The sequence below is a fragment of the Capra hircus genome, chromosome 2, assembly GCF_001704415.2.
Source record: "Capra hircus breed San Clemente chromosome 2, ASM170441v1, whole genome shotgun sequence".
NCBI classification, from domain to species: domain Eukaryota; kingdom Metazoa; phylum Chordata; class Mammalia; order Artiodactyla; family Bovidae; genus Capra; species Capra hircus.
Window position 1 is genome coordinate 13,966,232 of NC_030809.1, and position 21,580 is coordinate 13,987,811.

At 60.7% G+C, this 21,580-nt stretch overlaps 1 protein-coding gene across 6 annotated transcripts in view; it reads right to left on the reverse strand.

Moving 5' to 3' along the window:
- Positions 1,320 to 21,580, reverse strand: part of ADGRB2 (adhesion G protein-coupled receptor B2) — a 36,670-nt gene continuing 16,409 nt past the window's right edge. The window contains exons 3-30 of one of the 6 annotated variants that reach the window (XM_018057542.1): positions 18,883 to 18,966; positions 18,462 to 18,626; positions 17,097 to 17,261; positions 16,330 to 16,494; positions 16,080 to 16,247; positions 15,904 to 16,005; positions 15,622 to 15,728; positions 14,648 to 14,842; positions 14,402 to 14,470; positions 14,216 to 14,324; positions 13,558 to 13,888; positions 13,073 to 13,178; positions 12,835 to 12,878; positions 12,442 to 12,568; positions 11,876 to 11,979; positions 11,658 to 11,760; positions 10,813 to 10,963; positions 10,532 to 10,601; positions 10,051 to 10,117; positions 9,832 to 9,917; positions 9,429 to 9,527; positions 7,182 to 7,353; positions 6,769 to 6,864; positions 6,382 to 6,421; positions 5,109 to 5,728; positions 2,767 to 2,802; positions 2,401 to 2,496; positions 1,320 to 1,809 (exon numbers count right to left, since the gene is read on the reverse strand). In XM_018057542.1, coding sequence (XP_017913031.1) covers positions 1,624 to 1,809; positions 2,401 to 2,496; positions 2,767 to 2,802; positions 5,109 to 5,728; positions 6,382 to 6,421; positions 6,769 to 6,864; positions 7,182 to 7,353; positions 9,429 to 9,527; positions 9,832 to 9,917; positions 10,051 to 10,117; positions 10,532 to 10,601; positions 10,813 to 10,963; positions 11,658 to 11,760; positions 11,876 to 11,979; positions 12,442 to 12,568; positions 12,835 to 12,878; positions 13,073 to 13,178; positions 13,558 to 13,888; positions 14,216 to 14,324; positions 14,402 to 14,470; positions 14,648 to 14,842; positions 15,622 to 15,728; positions 15,904 to 16,005; positions 16,080 to 16,247; positions 16,330 to 16,494; positions 17,097 to 17,261; positions 18,462 to 18,626; positions 18,883 to 18,966 — 3,863 coding nt within the window. In that variant the 3' untranslated portion in view covers positions 1,320 to 1,623. Of the gene's footprint in view, positions 1,810 to 2,400; positions 2,500 to 2,766; positions 2,803 to 5,108; positions 5,729 to 6,381; positions 6,422 to 6,768; positions 6,865 to 7,181; positions 7,354 to 9,428; positions 9,528 to 9,831; positions 9,918 to 10,050; positions 10,118 to 10,531; positions 10,602 to 10,812; positions 10,964 to 11,657; positions 11,761 to 11,875; positions 11,980 to 12,441; positions 12,569 to 12,834; positions 12,879 to 13,072; positions 13,179 to 13,557; positions 13,889 to 14,215; positions 14,325 to 14,401; positions 14,471 to 14,647; positions 14,843 to 15,621; positions 15,729 to 15,903; positions 16,006 to 16,079; positions 16,248 to 16,329; positions 16,495 to 17,096; positions 17,262 to 18,461; positions 18,627 to 18,882; positions 18,967 to 21,580 lie in introns of all 6 variants that reach the window. The other 5 variants (XM_018057533.1, XM_018057563.1, XM_018057552.1 and 2 more) reach the window with 5 other exon arrangements.

A 21,580-nucleotide genomic window follows, 5' to 3' on the forward strand; every position in this document is an offset into this window, starting at 1 on the left:
AAGTGAGGTGGTACCTGAATGAACGCTTTGCACCCAGAAGTGCTGGTGCTGCCGGAGGGGAGGGAAGCCCAGCTGCTGAGCAATCACCTGGGGGGAGGTGGTCCGCTCTCTCCTCTGACTGGGCCCACAGGTGGCAGGATTCAGAGGAGCCTGTACCACCATGACCCCCAGCCCTCCAGCCGCTCCAGGAGGCCATTATCTGTGGCACCCACCCCCACCCCAGTAGCCAGTCCCTTCTTCCTTCTCCCCCATTCAGTCCCCTGCCACACCTAATCCCTCCCTCTGACATGTCCACCCCGGAGATGGTCAGCTCCCCAAGGGGCTGCGCCTGTGTCTGGGAGGCACCCATGCTGTTAACTGAGCAGAAGATGTGCCTGTGGCCTCTGCCCAGGCTGCTCAGCCACAGAAGAGCCAGAGCAACACGTCTCCACACTGATTTTATCCGGTCACTTCTAGATTCCTGGGAACTGAGCAGCGTCCACTCACTCAGGCCTGTAAAGACTATGCCCCAGAAATTGCCCTCTGGCACTGAGCCGGCCTGGCCGCTCCTCCCCACATCCACCTGAGCCCCGGAACCTGAGGCTCCCCCAGCACCCAGCTCCCTGACGTTTCCTGCAACCATGAAGGTTGGGTCCCCACAAGCTGAGCTCAAGCTTCCAGTCCTACTAGGAGAATGTTGATAAAGATGCAGTCCCAGGCCTGCCTCTGACTGTGGCCTTGAGCAAGTCATTTCCCACCTCTGGCTTCATTTTCTTATCCACAAAATGGGCCGCCTAAAACCTTCCTGCAAAGTTGTGGTGAGGGGTCCAGGCCAAGGGCGTGAAGCTCCTAACACGGAGCATAGCAGGAGACCAAGTATCTCGGACAACAGCTAATACTTAAACAGCTAATGTGCCAGGCACTTACTAAGCTCTTTATATCTGTTACATTGTTTCATTCTCATAACAACCCTATGAGGTAGGTACTGTCACCATCCCCATTTCACAGATGAGAAAACTGAGGTCACTAAGCTCTGCCTGGCCTCTGGGTCTCAGTGAAAGGCAGCCATGCCCATCACAGCCACTGAGGAAGTCTGGCTTCAAGGGGCCCCACCCTACACTCCCAATCTGCCTATACCCCAACAGGGGAAGGGATGTGTCCAGGGTCACCCAGAGAGTCAGGGGCAAAGATGGGGTCATAGCCCAGGCCACCCCCCTCCCAGCTGGACCCCATCACAATGTGTCAAGACCAAGAGAGGTGAATCACAGAGAGAAAGGAACAAAGCTGGGGGTCCCAGGGCTGGGCCTTCTCCTGGGGAAACAAGCAGCTCAGAAGCAAAATCCACAGAGTGAAGTTTATTCCCAACAAAGTTCCCCTCCCCCCTCCCCAGCCCGGGACAGGGACAGACAGGCTGGGGGTGAAGACGGGGCTCCAGGAGCTGAGGGGCCTCTGAGAAACAGGGAAGGGCCCCGGCCCCCCAGCCAAACCATGTCTGGCTCCCCCAGCCTGGCCAAGTCCACTGTGCCTCCCTGCCCAGCCCTCGGGAGAGGGGAGGGGGCGCTGGCTCCTGGGTAGTTCCAAAGTGGAGTGTGAAAATAGAGAGATATATAATATTTATACGCAGTGGGCAGTCCGGCGTGGCACTCACACCTCTGTCTGGAAGTCGCCATCCGGTGGTTCTGTGGGTTCCCAGGCTGCTGCCCGGTGCAGGGCCAGCCGCTCTCGGGGCTTGGGGGGCAGCGAGCCCAGCGTCATAGACTTGAAGGTGCTCCAGCTCTGATGTCGCCGCTGTTGGGACACGCCGGGACGCTCCCCTGGACTGGGCTTCTCCTGTGGGTGGAGCAAAAAGGGCCAGTGGAGATGGGCCAATACCCTCTCACCCATTGTACAGAAGAACCAACTGAGGAGGCCGAAGGAGAGGGCCGGTGATGTCTCACGTTACCACCAATCAAGTGAGGTTCAAATCCAGACCCACCGGCTCCGGAGCTGGGTTCCTGACTCCTGTGCTCAGAGTGGGCCCCTGAGACCATGTCTCCTGTCTGCCCATCCTCCTCAAGATCCTGGGGGAGACCCCACCGATACCCGCCACCTCCCGAAAAACTCCAGACTGTTGCTTATGCCACAGGCAGGCCCTTGGTGAGGCAGGCTGAGGCTGGGGAGGAGGGCAGGGAGAAAATGAGTGCCCCGTGGGCCACCTCACCCCTACCCAATCTGGGGTACTTATGCTGGACACGCTCCATTTGGCCGCCCCACCCAGGGACGCACGCACGCACGCACGCACGCACACACACACACACCCCACCCCTACCCGGCTTCTCCCTCTGCAACAGGGGACCATGGCTCAGGGTCTGACCGCAGGAGCCACTGTGCCCGGTCGGGCCCCCAGCTCTGGGCAGGGGCAGCCGCGGGAGGAGCTCTCACCTTGGCCGTGGACTGGCTGCGGTAGCGGTCGAAAGTGTGGAACTTCTGGTTGAGCTCGTGGTAGAGTTCTGAGTGCCGTTTCCGGGTGTGCATCACCTTCTGGGAGCCACAGGGCGTCAGCAGAGGTGCTCCCCACGGGGCACTCAGCGCCTGGGTCCCCACATCCCTGCCTGCTGCTGGCCCCCCTCTGGGACAAGGCCTGGTTTGGTCTTCACCCCAGAGCTCTGGCCTTGGGCAGCAGAGGGACTGTCATGGGCTTAGGCTGTGCACTGGCGCTTGAATTAATTTTAGGAGGGGACCCTCTATGGCCAGACACCCCCCATCCCCCCAACACACAATTCAAACACATGTGCACTGAGCACTTACCTCAAAGTCCAGGTCTGAATACCGTAACTTCTTTCGCTGAGAAGGAGCAACCAGGAGGCAGTGAAGGAGAAGAGAACTTTTTAACCAAGTGCAGGAGCTTTAGAGACAGGAAGTCTGCTCCCTCGGGGTCTGTCCCCCTGCCTAGGCCCAGGAGTTAGGAATCCTTTAAAGGGCAGCCCTTGAGGTTGTGGAAATGGGGTGGAGGCATGAGAGATGAGGCACTGAAGTGCGATCCCATCCCAAGAGGGTACACGCGGGTGGGCACATGTGTAGACGTGCACCTACAGATGCCACAGCGCAGACTTCCAACAAGGCAGGGACACGGATCCCCACCCCAGACCGCAGGGCAGACCCTCCTTCCTCTGTGCCCCGGAGGCAGTCCCTGTCCTGGCCCATCTCGCCCCATCCTCCCTGACACCAACAGGCTCCCCTCTCCCTGGAAGCCTCCACCCTGCTGGAGATACAGGACTTAGCATCACAGAAGCCTTCCTTCGATTGCACTTTGTCCCCTTTTCCTGCCAAATGGCCCCGCCTCCCTCCCTCATGCCTCTCCCAGCTCTCACTTGCCCAAGACCACCTTCAAGCCCCAGTGGCCTATGCCACATCCAGTGCCACTCAAGAAGTCCTCAGCGTCTCAGAATGTCAGCATGGGAGCATTCATGAGACCAAGACCAACCTTCCCAGGTTGTACCAGGGAAACAGGTCCAGGGAGAAGGGACTTGCCCACAAGTCCTCAAGGATGTGGCTAAAATCACCATCTAGATTTCCCCAGTCCCAGGCCTGCACACACTCACCACCACTGGGGTTGGTTTACACCCTCTCCTGGTCCTTCCACCTCCCTGCCTACTCTTTCTCAGCTACCCACCCTGACTTCTCCAACTCCAGGCCCCCATACTCTGCCCTGGACTCTCCCCGGCCCTTCTCCCTGGTCCATGTGCATGGACATGCCCATGCGTGTCCTCCCCATTTCTGGTCACACTGCACTTTCAGAGGCTGTGGGATTCCTCCTTGCTCCCTGATGTCCACAGACACTGTGCACACAGCTGCTCCCAACAGAATAAACTCTAACTTCCCCCGCCCCATCGCAGTTGCCCACACCAGAATTCTGGACGTCATTCCTGACCCCTTAAGACTCTGCCACGTTTATAGCTACCTCCCACACAAGGAGCCCAGCGCTGGCCCCTCCTCAGGGACCCAAGCATGGGCAGGTGTCCACAGAACAAAACCTGCCGTGATGCTGAGCGCTCCCCTCCCCACTGCCCATGTCGAGAGTTTTCTGTCTTTGTGACGCCTTCCTGTTTCTGCCATCTGCGGCAGGAGCAGGCACCAAATGTTCAAGAAACATTTTGGGAGGAAAAACTAAACTTGCGAACCTTCTAGCTGCTAACTTAGTTTTCTCCGTAGGGAGGATGGGAAGCCGGTTTCTGGGGCCCAAACATGAGCAGCCAACAGTGCCCAAGTGGTGACTCTTGCCCCTTCTCTCATTCACACCTTCCTCATCCTGCCAATGAAGGTTCTAGAATGTTCTAGAGTTCTACAGTGGGTCACTATCAACTGTTTGTTGCCAGTGATTCCCTGCAGGGAGTGGGCCTGAGGGAGCCAGACAGAAGGCAGGGCAGCCACAGAAAACACATAGGCAGGGAAAGAGAGGGGTTTCTGTTTTCTCGGGGCGGGGGGGTGGGCGGAGAGCGAGGCAATTACCATAGGCCTGTGGGCAGTGCCTGAGGCTGATCTCAGGAATGGTAACAGTAGCACTCCTCAATTATCTAGCACTTTCTACCTGCTCCACACAGAGATAAATGTTTTATATCTGTCAATTAGTCCTCACAACAACTCTACCAAGAGGCTGCTACGTTATCCCCACTTTACAAATGAGGAGACTGAGGCGAAGAGAGATTATGTCTCGGGGAGGGGAGACTGGGCCCCAGATCTCATTGCTGATCCAGCAGCACTCAGATCTCAACTCAGGGACTTGGAGGCCCAGGTTCTCAGCTCCTAGATACGGCTTCCCTAGCAATAAGGCCCCAGGCCTGAGCCACAGGCCCCTTTAAGGAGGGCCCACCCTGACCGGTTCACCCCAAAACAGGCACACAAGCAAATGTGAACACCTTCGAGAAGGGCACCCTCAGCGTGTGGAGACCACGCCCATCTGAGGAGCTCAGAGGAGCCAGGATCCCCTTGGAGCCACCGTGGGCATCAACGGAGGAGAAACCCACAGCACGCACACTTCCTGGGACTTTGTATGGGGAGGCTGCCAGCTGTCCCTTCCCGGCTACTGCCAAAGTCACAGGCGCCCTGGGGTAGGCCTCTGACCCCCAGCCCCAGGCCCAGCAGCTCCTCACCTCCAGGGAGCCCAGCTTCATGGTGGAGCCAGGCACGGTTCGGGGCATGGTCCGGCTGCGCTCCCCCGGCTCCGGCACCTGGCGGGCGCTGGGTGTTGGTGGTGGCGGTTGGAAGGTCATCCCGTAGGGGTTCTGTAGAGAGCCATAGGCAGGGCCCAGCCCCAGGCCCGAGTGTTCCACAGACAGGAAGCTGGGGTAGGCTTCGGCGTGGCCCAGGGACTTGGAGGCCCGCCGGGGGGTGCCCTCAGGCCGGGCCCGCGGGGGATCCTCGCCACCTCCGGCCCCGCTGCCAGGCTGCAGACTCAGAGTCCTCCGGGGCAGCACCATGTAGTCCCCCTCGGAGCCCGGCTCGGCCGGCCGCAGCCACGTGAGGTCCAGCTGCCGCAGGCCACCCTCTCCACACATGTACACGGGGTTGGCCTCCTGGGGGGGCGGTGGCTCCCCCAGCCCTGGCGAGGCTGCCATGGGCACCAGGATGTTGCCAGGCAGCGGTGAGAAGCTGAGGCTGCCCTCGGGGCCCACGAGGCAGGATTTGGGCTCCTCATCCTCGTCCAGAGACAAGCGGGACAGCGTGCCCGTGATGGTGGATGGGTTGCAAGTGTTGACCTCCTTGAACAGCACTGGGGGCAGGAGCAGAGGGAAGTCAGTCCGGGGGAGCACGAGCCCCCAGATGTCCCCTTGCCCAGGCTGGGCAGGTACCAAGGCCCTGAGCTTGGACGGTGCGGGCAACTGAGTCCCGGAATGACGGCTGGGTGGTAAACACAGGGGTTAAGACAGTGACTCTCCCCAAGGTCCACAGCCAGGCAGAGCAAGGAACAAAGCCAAGGCCCCAGCCCCCAAGGTGCCCAGGTGCAGGTCCTGACCTCTGACCCCACAGCCCCAAGGGTGTCAAAAGGGCCTTGTTCCTCCCTGCTCCCTGGGCAGCTCCGCCCTAGGTGACAGAACTTGGAGATTCTGATAAGAATCATGGAAATGACACAATAACATAACAGCCAGTTTGTGCTGAGCACCCTGCTAGGCATTTGGTGTCCCCTAATTGATTTAAGGCTCCTATCCGCCTTAGGAGAACAGATTTCTCTCCTTTATAAGTGAGGCTCCACGCAAAGTCATACAGTGGGTGGTATTCACAGCCTTGACTCCAGCTCAGGGCTGCCTGACTCAAAAGCTGGGCCCCACAGCCAGAATCCATCGGAGCATCCCACGGTAGGGCTGGGGGGCCCCCTGTTCATCCCCATCTCTGGGGCCATTCTCAGCACTGCCCTGGCACACTCACCAGTCTGACAAGCCAGATCCACATCTTTTTCAAAGTCTGACTATAGGCAGAGAGGGAGAGAGCAGACAGGCAGAGAGAGGATCCATGTATCAGGGTGGGAGAGAACTCAGGCCCCTCCCTACCCAGCCAGAAGGTCTGCCCGTGGCACACTGCCCAACAGAGCAGAGGGGCTCCCCGGTGTGGTCTCCTCCAGCCCCATCCAAAAGGGGGGATGTCTTAAGGGGGGACTTGCCCAAGGCCACTCGGCTGTCAGCAGCTGAGCCAGAATCAAACCTGATCTCTGTTCCCAGAAAGATGGGAACAGAGAAGAGGGGAGGGGAAGGTGAGGGGTCTAGGGCAGGGGGCACTCAGAACTGACCTGTGCCCTGCCCGGGCCTCCTCACTCACCAGGATCTGCAGCTGCCCATTCTTACACGAGTCAGGGGAGTCTTCACTCTCATCAGCCCGGCACACACCCATCTGGCACTTCACCACGTCCTGGACCTGGGGACAGCAGGTGTCTGTTGGGCCTGAGGCCATCACAGGGCCCCTTGGCTACAGCGAGCTGTGCCTTCCACCCCAGGCACCCAGATGGGCATGGAAGGAAAGCAGTGTATCCAGCCTAGAGGGGTGGGTAGAAGGAGCCCCAGGGGGGCCAAGGCTGCCCAGGTTATCAGCTTCCACACCAAGAGCTGCCCAAATGGGGGCCTGGTCTGGGCCTTAATCCTCCCCAGCTGTGCTCGTCTGCACCATGGGGAGCGGCAAGGGTCCGGCATGGTCGCGGGCAGGGGTGGACGGGGCCCGGGAGAGGCCCAGCCCACCTCTCGGCGCAGGAAGCAATGGACAGCCGTGATGACAAAGCCCTGTGCAGAGTTGAAGACCGCGAACAGGGCCTGGAAGAGGACGGAGCGGCGGTCTGTCATGGCCAGGACGGCAGACATCCAGGTGAGCGCCAGCAGGGGCAGCACCACGCAGGAGCTCCAGAGCGAGGCCCTGAGGACGAGGCAGATGGTCCGTTGGGGACCCTCCCGGGGGCCAGGCTGGACTGAGCCTGGGCCTGCACTCAGCCTGGGGCCCTTGAGCTGCCCGAGACTGGCGGGGCCCCCAACGATACGACCCCAGTCACGTCCCCAGGCAGAGAGGGGCTGAGCAGCTGGGGGCAGAGAAACGGAACAAAGACAAAGAGCAGAAAACTGGGGGACCAGGAAGGAGGAAGGGACAGACACACTGACACAGGGGATGGAGCCGGAGGCAGCATCAGGGGGCAGATGGAGAAACTGGAGAGGACCAGTGGGACAGAAGAGGAGGAGGGAGACAGATACAGATGCTGTGAGTTTCAGCCCCAATTTGCACAAAATCACAGGCCTGGGCCGCATCCCCAGAGACTCTGGGCGGGGAGGAGAGGGAGAAGAGAGGGAGAGGGACAAAGCGAGACACGGTGAGAGCGGGGATGAGACGGGCAGAGACACTGGCAGACTAAACGGGCGGAGAGGACGGAGGACATCACAGAGCACAGATGTTCAGGGGAGATGAGGGGGCCAGGGTGGCAGAGGCTCCTCCGCCTCAGTTTCCCAAGGAGGAGGCGCCAGGCTCTAGGATGCCTGCTCAGAGCTGGGCAGAAAGACCATAGCTGGCAGGGGTGAAGGGGGTGGGGTGGGGGTGTGGGGGGGTGGGAGGGGGAGGGCGGGGGTCAGGGCCAAACCCACATGTCCCCAGCCTCCTTGACAAAGGAGGGCAGAGAAAAAAGGCAGAGGGTCCCTGGCATCCAGGCACCAGTGTCAGCCTGCCCCCACCAGCAATAGTCGATGAGGGCACAGTGGGGGCAGTCTTGCCCTCCGTGCCACCCTGCCCACTCTGCCTCATGAACACTGGGGTGGGAGAGGCAGGCAGGAGTGGGCATGGCTCTGGACAAGGCAGAAACATGGGCAGGGGGCCAAAACCTGTCCTAGGAAGAGTGGTCCAGGGTTGTTCACCCTGGCAGGGAGCGGGCACAGTGGCCTCCACAACCCCCGGGGGGCAGAGCCAAGGCTAAAGAGAGGGCCTAATCACAGCCATGAGAGCTGCCATTGATTAACCACCAATGCTCCGCCAGGCCCTACACTGAATACTTTACATACATGAGTCACACTGTGACCAAAACAACTCTAATAAACAGGCACAGGGATTATTATCCCAATTTACAGATGAGAAAACTGGAGTGTGCCCAGCTGGGCAGAGACAGAGCCAGAGCCAGGAAGCAAACCCAGCTTGGCTGCCTCTGAAGCCCAGGCTTCTGACTTAGTTCTGAGAGGCTGGATCAGAGAAGCAGACGGCAGCCCAAGTGAGAGGGAGCTTTCCACTACATGGAGCTCTTGGAGATGGTCCCTGCCACCTCCACAGGCAGTGAGCCCCCTGACCCTGGAGGTGAGCAAGCCAGAGCTGGGCCCCCACTGGTCAAGGGAGGGTTAGCTGCCTTTCTGGCCTCAGTGGAAGGTTGGGCCTGAAGCCCTTGTGAGTTCATTCACTCATTCTACTCTTGTGTGGCTGGGATTTTAAGGGTCTCAGCTGCCAGGGGACATCTCAGCCTAATAATTCCCTACCTCCAAGCTTCTCTGTCCTCCAACTGATTGCGAGATTCAATGCCTCTGAAATTCTAAGTCTCAGATTCTATGACAGATGATAAGACTCTCTGATTCACTCATTCGAACATTCTTAGCTTCTGATTGTCTTATTCTAAGATTCTATCATTCTAATTCTAAGGTTCTTTGGGCTCAAAAATTCTGAGAGCCGAAGATTCTATGAGCCTCTGTAGGGTGGGGGTGTAAGGAGGAGGGTGTGGCTGTGCCTGAATAAAATGTAAGCCGGGGGTAGGGGGCAGGGGCGGGGAGCAACGTGGGGGGGGGCACAGGACTCCAGCATATTCTGGAAGGCACAGACATTCACTCCCTGTGCCCCTTTGCTATCACCCTTGAGAGTGGGAGGAGTTGGCAGGGCACTGGGCTGAATCCCTCCTCCCTCCCCCACCACGAGCACTGCCCCCCACTCTTTTGCCCCCGCCCACCCCCCTTTCCCACGGGGGCACAACTAACATGGCGTTCCTGGCCGAGGCTGAGCTGAGCAGGGGGCTGGGGACCGCTCCACACGCTGAGCAGGGGAGGAGCAGGCTGGCCCAGGGGCACCGCTCCGACCTCGGGGGCGGCACAGACATGGGAGAAGGAGGGGAGACACACAGGAAATGGGAGGAGATGGGGCAGTGTGAGCCCCGAGTAGGGTGGGAGGGGGAGGGCAGATGAGAGAGAGAGAGGTGGGTTAGGGTGGGCGAGGGGCTGCAGCTGAGCACACCAGGTGCCCACTTGCCTGCACCCTTGATGCCCCAAGGCCAGGGAGCCCCAGTCGCATCATCAAGCCCTGAGTCTCCGAGGGTGGCTGCGGCCCACCCTGCCTACAGCACTGCCCACGAGGCCATGGCACAGACAACCCTCCTCCCCTTACCCGGCCCTCTGCTTCTTGGACTTGTCTGAGATGCCATCGCGAGCCATGAGCTTGTTGAAGACGATGATTCCGATGAGCATATTCACCTGGGGGCCCAGTGGAGTGGGAGTGGGGGAAGACAGGATCACCAGATGCCCTCCTGGCAGGGACACCCCCAGGTGGAGGAGGCAGACCCCCTGGGGCCACACGCCCGTCCCGAGACACTGCAGGGGCACATACCAGGACAATGACAGCTGCTGGGCCCACAAAGGCATAGAGCAGGCCACCCTCCAGAGAGAGCCAGCAGCTGAGGAAGGGGGAAATGGGGTATCAGATACCCAGGGAGACATCAGATACCCAGGGAGGCTTGCCGCCACCCTCAAACGCCATCCCTCAGGGCTCCCTGAGCTGCCAGCTCACATCACACATGGGGCCAGGACCCAGACGGGGTGAGAGTGAGCCACTGGCTCTCACAGAGCCTCGGTCACCCCCCTAACAAAGGCTCTGGGGCTACCGCGGGGATCAAACAAGGCTGATCCCTAAGTAAACGGTTCTGAGATCATCCAATCCCGGCCTTTTATAGTCAGGGAAACTGAGGCTCAGACATGAGACAACTGGCCCGAAGGCCCACAGCAGGCATGGGCCAGGATCGCAGTCTAAGAAGTCTGGAACCCTATCAGGCCCATGGACCCCCACTGCCCACCCCGGGAGGCCCACGTACTAGCTGGATGTACCGTATCCTTTCGTGCGGGTAAAGCCGACGGACACGGCCACCACCAGAGCAGGCAGACCTGGAAGAGCGGGGGAGCCAGAGTGAGACGGCCGCCCATCCTCAGGGTCCTTGATCCTCCCAGACCCCCAGCCCAGCTGACCCCTGTGCCCAGAGAGCAGGGCCGGGGCCACATCTGGCACCAGAGAGCAGACCAGGGGCCAAAGCTGAAGCTCTCCAGCTGCCCTTGCCCCCGAGGCCCAGGGACAGGGTCCAGCACGGGCCCTGCTCACCCCAGCCCAGGCAGAGGAAGCGCTTGCGGACGAGGCGAGTGCGCATCCGCCCGATGACAGCCAGGTAGGACTGCCAGGCCTCGGTGAGCACCCAGCAGAAGGAGGACAGGAAGAAGAAGTGCAGGAAAGCGGCGGTCATGGTGCACACGCCCTGCAGGGAGACCAAAGGCAAGGAGTGGCCCCAAGCAGCCGCCAGGCTGGGAGGTGCTGGGCTTCCCACGCCCGCTGCTGCTGGGTGCGGCCACGGCCGCCCCCCTGAGCTGCACCCCCCACAGAGCCCTGCCAGGCACCCCCGTCTTCCTGCACCCACACACAGCACGACACGGGCCCAGTGACACGCACACGGTGCTCGGCATCCGGGGGCGGGAGGGTGGCAGGCGGGCTGCCTACGCACAGACGGGGCTGCCAGGGAGGGGGACAAACAGGAGGGCCTGCGACGTCACGGCCGGGCGGGCTACATGTCTGGCACCAGCAGGGCTGGAGACAGGTAGAGAGGGCCGCGGGGGCACAAGGGAGACAGCCAGCACAGATCAGACGTGGGCAAGGGGTGCAAGAGGCTTCACTTGGGCTCCCTCATGCCTGCAGGCACGTCCAACACACGTGCACACACTCGCTCAGCTCACCTCCACGTTTGCAGATGTACACAGACATCTCTCCCTGGAACACACACACCCCCATCTCCAACATCCGCATGGATGCTCACACACACCAGCTCCCACTCACACTCTCACACAATCCCCGCTTGAGAGTCTACACACTTCGGTTTCATACACACACACACGTGTGTGCCATCCCCCCCTTCACCCCACTCTCGCACCCCGGCACCCCTGTGAGCCTGCACCTGCCTTGCTCAGCACCCGCGACTGGCCCACAAGGATCAGGATGTTGGATGCCAGGATGGACAGGCAGAAGTTCAGCAAGATGATGGAGCGTTCGGATTTTATGAACCTGGGGGTGGCGTGGGGGGACACAGTGGGAACAGACAGAAAAGCTAGCTGCCGTGCCCAACCTGGGGTGGCCAGACACCTCCTTCCCCACCCCTACCCACCACCATCCCACCTACCTCCAGAAGGCGGCGTAGATGGCAAGCAGGGTGAGCAGTGCCATGCAGGACACAGCACAGCCGATCACAAGGGGGACCGAGGGGGACCCCGCCAGCTCCAGGGTCTAGGGTAGAGGGGCAGACAGTCCAATGCATCACGGGGGTAGGGGGTAGCTGCAGGGGAGCCCTCGCCCTCCCCCGCTTCCTGTCTAGGACAGACTGGCACCTCCATCTGGGTCACGCGTACACACAGAGGGGGCTCACTGCTGCCTTCACACGTGCACGGAGCAGACCCAGTCACATACGTACACGCGTATTTATGTCGCCCACACTCTTCCGCTCACAACCAGATGCACACGTGTGTGTACGTGCAGGCAAATCACCCACTGCCACACACCCCCAGGCGTGTGTCATCGTTGCGGGCACCATCCCAGGGGCACAGACTTCCTTGTGCCCTCCCACAAATATACCTACTCAGACGCCATGTGGGATCACCCAGGTTCCCCCCGCACCAACCACCACAGATGGCCCCTGGCACCCAGGAGCCTCTTCTCCTGTCCAGCCTGGGCACTTCCCTCCCAACTCACCAGGTCCTTGGGCGGCTGGGCCAGCACGGCAAAGGTGGACAGGCGCTGGCACTGGCAGCGGGTGTGGGCTGCCTGCGTCTCCAGCGTCTGGCAGCTCTCGGTGTCCCAGTCCCCTGAGCTGGCATCTCTTGGGTCCAGGGAGAGGGGGAATGAGCCCCAGGCTGGCTCGGCAGTCCCACCCCCAGTGCCGGCCACTGCCCAAGAAGAGGTGAGACCCAGGGCAAGGCCACGTCCAAGAGGCAGGCAGCCGGAGCCCCGGCATCTGCCCTTGATCCCTTAGGCCAAGGACGGTGCCGAGGAACCCGCCCTCTAGCCTTCCAGGTGGGACACCCCCATCCAAGGGGGAGTAGTGTGGCTGCAGCCTTCCCCGCACTGAGCCCTTGCCCAACTCACGCTCTGGAGTAGTCCCAGCTGGCACAATGGGGATCCGTGGTGCCCTGGGGAGCAAAAGAGCTGAGTCCAGCATGGAGTGAGGCACTCACCACCCCGATCACCACCCACCCTGCCATGGCAGGGCCCCACCGGTCAGAGGTTCAGTCCACTGTCAGGGGGACACCACCTCCCCATCAGACAGGCCCTTGGCTGCCCTTGCTGCATTACCCCAGGGTCCCCTGCCCAGGTGCCTACTCACATTGATGATGTAGGAGAGCTCCACTGTGATGAGGGGCTCCGCTAGTGGCTGGGTGGGAGGCCTCACGGTCACTGTCATCACCCTGGATGTGACGGCCAGAGGGGGCCTGGGGGACAGATGCTGAGGTCAGCTCCTGCCAGCAGGCACCCACACCTAGCTGGGAACCTGGAAAGTGCTTTGGACCAAAGGCAGGAGGCTACCATGGGGCCAAGGCTAGAGAAGGCCTAGGGTTCAGCGGGGCCGAGGACTTTGAGTGAGGTCTAGAACCCAGTCCAACACCCCCTAGACCCCTCTGCAGCCTCTGGGAGCTGCAGTGGACATCTCTGAGAAGCACCTGTGTCCAGAGCCTGGCAAAAGGTCCAGGAGGCTGCGGGAGGCTCCGGACGGATCTCTCTGCGGCCAGCATAGGCTCAGCCCTCCTGCCTCACCTGGGCCTGCCGGGATCTACAGCAGCCCCATCCACGTCCCTCCTCCCAGGGACTCACCTGGGTGGTGGCAGGATGAGGCCCAGGGTGCGGTAGAGCACAGCACCAATCACAAAGTAGGAGGAGGAATCCTCGGGGTCTGCCGGGAGGAGGCGCTGGTGGGAGTGGCCGGGGCCAGGGGGCACAGTTCCTGGGCCTCTCCCTCTGCCCAGGTTGCCCGCTGCCCCAGATGCGGCCGGCTTCCCTGGGGAGGAGAGGCTGAGCACCTCCTTGGGTAGGAAGAGGCGGTCCTCTGAATACCGCACCCAGTCCTTCATGCCCCGGCGGCCCCGCATGGGGAACGTGATGTCGCTGGAAACAGCGGAGACAGGCTCTCGCTGAATGCTGATCACTGCCATGGACCGAGAGAGATAAGAGACAGAGAGAACCGTCACGGGGAAGAGACAGACGCGGGGGAGACAGAGCAGGATTGCAGATGGAGACGTCAAGGTTGGTACAGACGCAGAGGTGGGGCGGACACACAGAGAAACAACAAAGAAATGGGGGAATGGGAAGAAAACATGGAGAGACAGACGCAATTAAGGAGTTAAATGAGGGAAGACAGGACCCGGAGAACAGGAGAGGAAAACAGGAAGAGCCCTCGGAAACCATCCCCTCCCCTAGGGCGTCCTGCGTTTGGCCCCATCCAGCAGCCCCTCCCCGGCCTGCCTCTCTGTACCCAGGTTATCTGTGACAATCAGAGAGCTCTGGAAGGCCTTGAGAGCATCGCCCACCAGGTGAATGAAGTCTTCCACGACCCGGAGCAGGTGCACAGAGCCTGGGGACACCTGGGGACAGAAAGGGTGTAAGGGGCCGAGGTAGGAGTGAGCCACAGGGCAAGAAGCCTGGTAGCCCAGCCCCTCACCTGCTGAGCGTCATCCCACTTGTCCTTGTTCTCTGCATCTATCATGAAGCTCACCACCTGGAAGAAGCGCTGGGGAGAGAGCAGTGGGTGTCAGGAGGTCACGACCCCAGGGACAGTAGCTTCCCTGCCACAGCCACACCTGCAACACCGCCTGCAGACTCAGCTATAGCGGCTTGGCCTCCTCCACTTCAAAAGAGGGCTTCTGAACCTTCAGCCCCGCTTCCTCTTGACAGAGCAGAGTGGTACCTGCACGTCATCAGCTGAGGGCACGTAGGTGGCTCTCTTGAAGGTGTCAGTGACGTTCCTCAGAATGTCCACGGAGAAAAGCAGGTCCCCGCTGTAGTAGGAGCGCCGGGCCAGGAGCTCCTGCAGGCTGCGCACCACCTGAGACATGCCCTCGCCCGCCAGCATGCGCTGCCCCTTGGCTAGGTGCTCCCGAAGCTGCAGGTGACAGGGGGACCACTGTAACAGAAGCGTCAGGAGCTGGGACCAGCCCCTGGCCCATCCCGCTGCAGTTCAGCCGCCACGCGCATCCAGAGGGAGGTCAGATAGAGATGCTCAAAAGGGACTGCGGGGAGAGAGAATCTCAGAAAGAGACATACACAACAGAGAGAGAATCCCTAAAGACACTTAAAAAAAAAAAAAAAAGACTGAAACAGAAGTAGCAAGAGAAGGAAGGAGCTCAGATGCACATAGAAAAGATGATAAACACAGTCCAGGGACCTCCCCAATGGAAAGGAGTCCATCCATGCTGAAGTGCGCTGTGCTCTCTCCCTCTCAAACACAAGTTCCAAGCACAAACACAATACCAGCTCCAGTCAGATAAGTACACACAGGCCAGGTTTGTGAACACCATTTTTACCCCACGGGGAGCCCTGGGTTGGGCACTGGGGACATAAAAATAATTTCAGCTTTGTTCCTGTCTTCAAGGAGCTCACAGACTCACAGGACACAGACACTGTGATGAGCACTCAACAGCTAATGACAGAGAAGCTCAGGGGCCTGTAGGTGCAGAGGTAGGCACTAGGGCTAAGGGAAGAGAGTCTGGCATTGAGGGATGAATAGGAGTTTGCCAGAGAAGGAGAGGCAGAGCTGGGCAGAAGTGGGCACGCATCTATAGCCTAAGGCACATGGGCATGAGCAAGAATCAAGCTCCCTCCACCCGCCACCAGAGTCTGGGACAGACCCTATGTCGCCCCAGCCCAGCAGGGTGCACTCACTGACAGATACAGGTAGCGGTACTCATGGGAGATGCAGCGGGCAAAGCTGGGCAGCCCCCAGTAGGCCACACCCTGGGCACTGAGGAGACAGCGGCGGCTGGCAGAGCCTGCAGGGGGACAGGACAGAGGGCTGGATGTGGAGGCTCAGCTCTCACCCACTTCACTCCACACTTCAGGATGGAGGCTCAAAGAGGCTGGAGGCTTGGAAGGGAACAGCAGGGATGGCGGGTGTCGGCGGAGGGGGGAGTGGGGGGCCTGCAGGGAGAGCCACCTGCCCCTGACCTGAGGCATTGGGGGGGCACTTGTTGTAGATGATCTCGCCAGCAGCCGCCTTCTTCCATGTCATCAGCATCACGTACTCGTCCCTGCACATCTCATGGAAGGCTGCGGGTACAGCGGCAGGGCTCAGCCAGGCCCAGGCACTTGCCCCCCAAGCCCCAGGGCCCGGTGGGCAATACCTGGACACCTCTTCTCGCTGCAGGGCTTCACCTCCTCGCCGGTGCCCTCACAGGGGTAACCCTGTGCACCCGTGGCCTGGCACATGCGGAAACGACGCTGCCAGCCTGTGTCACATGTCTTGGAACACAAGCTCCACGCATTCCACGGCCCCCACTTGCCATCTGTGGCTGCAGAGACGGGGGGCGTGAGTGGCCCCAGGCGCCCCCTGGTCCAGGGCTGCCACCTGCTGCCTCTGCACCGCACACTCACCCGGGCACTCAAGGTTGCCGCACTCCCGGGTGTCAGTGAGGGCCCCGGCACACGTGGCCCAGGCTGGGCCTGCCACGCTGCACTTCCGGCTGCGCTGCTGGGTCCCGTTGGCACAAGACGTGGAACATGGGCCCCAGGGACCCCATTCTAGCCATTGGCCTTCCACTGCATGGGGAGACACAAGCAGGGGTGGCTGTTGAGCAAGAGGTGTAGGGATGGGTGGGGGCAAAGCCCTGAAGGGAGATGGTATTCAGATTTGAACGAGGCCAGACCCGCTGGAGAGGGGTGGATGAAGGGGGGCTAGAGGGAGCTGGTGGTGCCTGGGCCTGGGCCTGCCTGCCACCAGCTCCAGGAACACAGGACCCTCTCCACTCAACACTGAGGCACGCACACGCTCTTCTGGCTAGGGAAATGGGCCCTGGGCCACCACCTTCTGATCTTTGCCCACATATAAGCCCAGCTTTGGGTCCTCTCAGAGCCCAGCTGGCCATGAGCTCCAAACTGCTGTGAACAACAAGGCATAGCTCAGGGGAAGGGGCACGGGCAAGCAGCCCCCTCGGATGGGGGTCCCTGGGGCGCCAACTCCAAGTACGTGCTGGGCCAGGTCACTTCCCACACTGGCAGCTAGACTTTGCCGGTCTCCCCATGCTTGGTCAAAGTTCCGGGGGTCCCCCAGGGGCAGGGTACTGGACCTGACTTCCTCCCCTTTCCCGACCCCCCACCCTGGCTGGGCAATGCCCGCCTGGAAGCCCACGGGTGCTACTGACCCGGGCAGGCGGCCATACTGCAGAGCTTAGTCTGCAGCTCGGGACCCTCGCAGGCCTTGCCGCCGTGCTGGGGGGGCACGCAGGTCCGCATCCGGCTCCGGGACCCCCGCCCGCAGCTGCGGGAGCACAGGCTCCAGGACCCCCACTCCTCCCACACGCCGTGCACTGCAAGGAAGCATGTGGCCGGTGGCTGGGCGGCACCTTGGCCCCGCCCACTGCCATCCGCCCACCAATCAGGAGCTCCGGCGGCTCTGCCCCCGCTCCTCATTGGCTCTGTCCTGGGCCCCAGGACACCGCCCTTTGAGGGTGACTGTAGAAAACACAGACTTCTAGTCCCAACTCACACAGGCCACACTGCCTGTGGACACCCGACCTGGGAGACTAGAATCAACCCAGGAGGGGAGCCAGGGGTCCTCCTCTCCTGGGGGCACAGGAAAGCCCAGGAAAGGGCTCAAGATCTACCCCGCCTTACCCCATCCCTACCCCTCCCCACCCCAGACCCAGAACGAGAATCCAACAAGGCTGGCAGGGGCAAGAGAATGCCCCTCCCGATCCCAAGCACGTGGACACACAAATAGACATGACCCTCTACATGGACAGTGACACAAAGAGCTCACATCGGAACACAGCTTTGCCCCAGCCCTTTGCAAGCTCCTGCACACCCCCAGTTGCCAAGACGCCCTTCCCCCGGGTAGCCCTACTCTAAGTTCCCAGCCAAGAGTCGGTCTGGCCTAGGCACCACTTCACTCCCTCAGGCACAAGGGGCAGGACCCGCTAAAGCCGCCAGGCCCCTCAGGCGCATGCGCATTCCCAACAACTCCATGCTGAACCAAGGAAGGCTTCAGGGTCTAGAGGGGACTCCCTGGGGAGTAGGACAGGCAGTCAGAGGAGAGAGGGGATGGTCAGAGAAAGTTTCTTTTCTTTTTTTTTTCAAAGTGGCATTTCTCCCAGATCTTGAAGGACAGGCTGAATTTTAATAGCCCAGGGGGAGGTGGAGGAGATAGGATGAGAATAAGCCAGTGCAGGGAGGTGGGAAAAGTGCAAGAGGTGCCAGCGTGGCCAGAGCACAGGGAACAGGGAGGACAGTGAGGGTAACAAGACACGCCTTGATTACCAGGATGCAGGTATCAGGGGAGTGATGTGCCCAGAACCAAGCCCGCTACTGCAGGCCCTGGTCTGATTCATCTGTGTCCCCAGTGCCCTGGGTGGGGGCTGGGCACGGATGGTGGTGGGGTGGCAGGGGCAGACAGTCAGTTTTGCTGAATGAAAGGAGGAGGCAACCAACCATCTTTGGAAGATGAACTTGCCCAAGTCCCAGGCAGGACCTGACCCTGCAGGCAGACCAGGCGGGGAGGATGGGCATACCTGGGCAGGTGGCTGAATTGTTGCAGGGCCGGGTCTCCCGCAGGGGCCCGCTGCACAGGGTCCCATAGGGGGAGGACACGCAGGAGCGGGTCCGCACCTGCAGACCCTGCCCACACGTCAGGGAACACACGCTCCACGGGGACCACTCCTCAGCTGCCGGGTCGCCTACGAGAGAGGGACAGCGTCGGCGGCAGGGGGTATCTCCCAAGCACTGTCTCCTAGGAATCCTCTTACCCTGACCCCAGAGCGACAGGCTCTTCAAGAGGCGACCCCGCCCTGCCCCAACAGGCGTCACATGGCAGAGAGACATGACTTGAGCGCCAGGACACAGACACAGACGGGCACACGCCAAGCACACATGCCACCAGACGCTACACAGTCGGGCCCCCGCCACAGAGGAAAGGAGGCGGGCCCGAGTTACCTGTCTGCGCCATGTACAGCCCAGGCTCATCTGCAGACCTTGGCCACTGGGTTTTCACCTTCGGTTCCTCTTCCGGCTCCTCACCTGGAACACGGAGGTGGTGGCAGGGGCTCAGCAGAGGCCAGCTCCGTCCTGCCAGAGTGGCACAGAGCGGGTCTGCCTGCCTTCAGCCGGAGGGCCTGGAACCAACTGCAGGCGACGCTGAGCGCATCACGTCCTGCCCCCTGCCCCACCACCACCACCATTTTACAGATAAGGAAGCTGAGGCTCAGAAGGCCACACCGGGTTCACGCATAGCCTCACAACTATCTGCCTCTTGCCTCAGCCAGACTAGGGGAGACTGCAGGGGAGTGGCTGCTCATATTAATGAGCTCTGGGAGGCTTCTCTGCCAAGTGCTGTCCTTACCTATCTCCTTAAACCCTCCTCGCCTGGGAAGTAGGGACTATCACCACCGTTTAAAGATGAGAAAACTGAGGACCGGAGAGAAGGGAAGTGCCTCATCCAAGATGACACAGCTTGCTAAGCCGAAAGTCCAGCCTCTTGCCCCTGACCTGAAGGGCTGACCCGAAGGCGGACAAACAGCCAAGGTGAGCAGCCATGACCACCCCCTAGTCCTGCCGATGGGCCTGGGGCCCAAGCGGCACTGGACTGTGATCTGGAGACACAGGTCAGAACGCTGCTCCTCCAAGACCTAAGGGTCTAGGGCGGTTGCCTCCATCCAGCAGACCCAACGCCCCACTGCTCTGTGGCCGGATAGCAGCGGGCGCCCTGGGGTCTGCGGCTGCTCCCCGGCCCCGCCTCACTGGGCTCTGGGTTGCCCTGATTTATGTGTCTGGTCTAGGCCTGGGAAGCACCACCAGCCCTGGAGGAGGGGCTAGGAGCTCCCTTTCTCCAAAGCCAGGCCCTCCTGCTCAGACATGAGCTCATCAGGCCCCCTCCCACAGGCTGGGTAGCGGGCACGGCGGCAGACATGAATACAGGGGAGAAAGACCCAGCCCGTGTAGAGGCTGCTGGGGCAGGTGGGACCCGAACATAATTCTGGGACAGGGCTCAGCCCACGCTGTCCCCAAACTAGAAGGTACTCTTCTCCCCTACCCCCAGGCCCTCTCCTATTTCTGAAAGCCAGGTCAGCACAGCACAGGCACTCCGTGTTGGAAGGAATTCAAGAAGGTTGCATACTCTTCCTGCCCCCTGCCGCCAAGCCTAAGAGAAAGCTCCTCCTGACCAGGTACGAAAGTGGCCACTCTGAGCAAACCTGCAGGTCCAAGGAGCCCTGAGCTGCCACTCAGCCCAGCCTCTGGTCTCATCCACTCCTGGACCCTTCCCTCCGATTCAGCCACCAGTCCTAGCAGCGGATCTTCCTCATCCCTCAAACTTCTCCACCATCTCAGAAACCTGTGGGCCCTCTGTCCCCAGGACAGCTTCAGAGTCAGGCAACTCTGGTCCTAACTGGGGTGTGGACACTGACCAGCTGCATGATCTTGGGCAACTGTCTTTGGCTCTCTGATCCTGTTTTCTGACTTCCAGAGAACAATACTCAGTATACGCCCTACCTCGAGGGCTGACTTGAGGACTTCCTGACTGGAGGCCAGTGAAGCCCTCAGCACCCGGCTTGGACATGGAGAATCTTCAGAAGGCACTACTATCTGGCTTATTTTCACCATCTCCCCTCACCAACCCCTCAGCCCCCTGGGCCTCCTCCCTTTGAACAGCATCTGCCATCCCTCCTGGCCTCACTTTGGGCCCTGTCTCTGTCAAGGCCACCAGGAAGATGCTGGAGCCATGTCTGGCAAGTTCTTGAATCCCCTCACCCAGCCCTTCCACCACACCCGCTCAGCCATTCCCCGGCCCTGGAGCCTGTGACAACCCGCCTTCTCCACGCCCACCCCCAGGCTGCTGAAGAAATCCACAGTTGTGCCAACTGGCACCACGACAGATTCAGGGCCGCACATCCACTGGGCATGCAGGGCTCCCTGCCTCCGCCGTCCCCAACCTCGGTGGCTGAGCCAGACCTCGACCTCTCTCCTCAAGCCCACCTCTGCCTACTCCCTCTCTGCAACAAGCTGCTTTACTGAGAAACTGCAGAAGCTTTGACATGGAAGTCCCCCGACCAACACACACCTCCTGACTTCTTACCACCCCCCTCCAGCTCCCCACTTTCCTGCAGTCCTTGTCCTCTCAGAGGCCAGCCCCCCAGCCACGCGCTGCCTATCATCCCTCCCACCTGCCGTCTCTCTCATCAGCATCTCGTCAGCATTCTCCTCGTGGTAGCCGGGGAGCAGATCTATGCCTCTTCCATTCCGAGGGCAGCCCTCCTTTGACCCTCCAGGCTTCTATGGCTACTGCCCTCGGCTTCTCATCACCATCAGTGAGTGGTCTGCAGTTGGCACTCCAGTTTCTCACCTGCCACTTACATCCTGCCTCAAATGTCACCTTAAATCTGCTGCAATCTGACTTCGGACCACATTCTTCTGCTGAAACCGTTCTTGACAGAGTCATCAGCGCCCTCCTTGTTGCTAAATCCTAAGGACACTTTGCAGGCCTCAACTCACGTGACTCCTCGGCAACATTTGGCCCCGCAGACTCTGCAGCCGTGAAACACTCCCTCCCTGACTCATCTGGCTTTCTCCTCACCCTGCCCTGCCTCCTTGACCGGGTTGGTCTTCCTGCTGCTTCCCACATCAGGCGTCCACACTT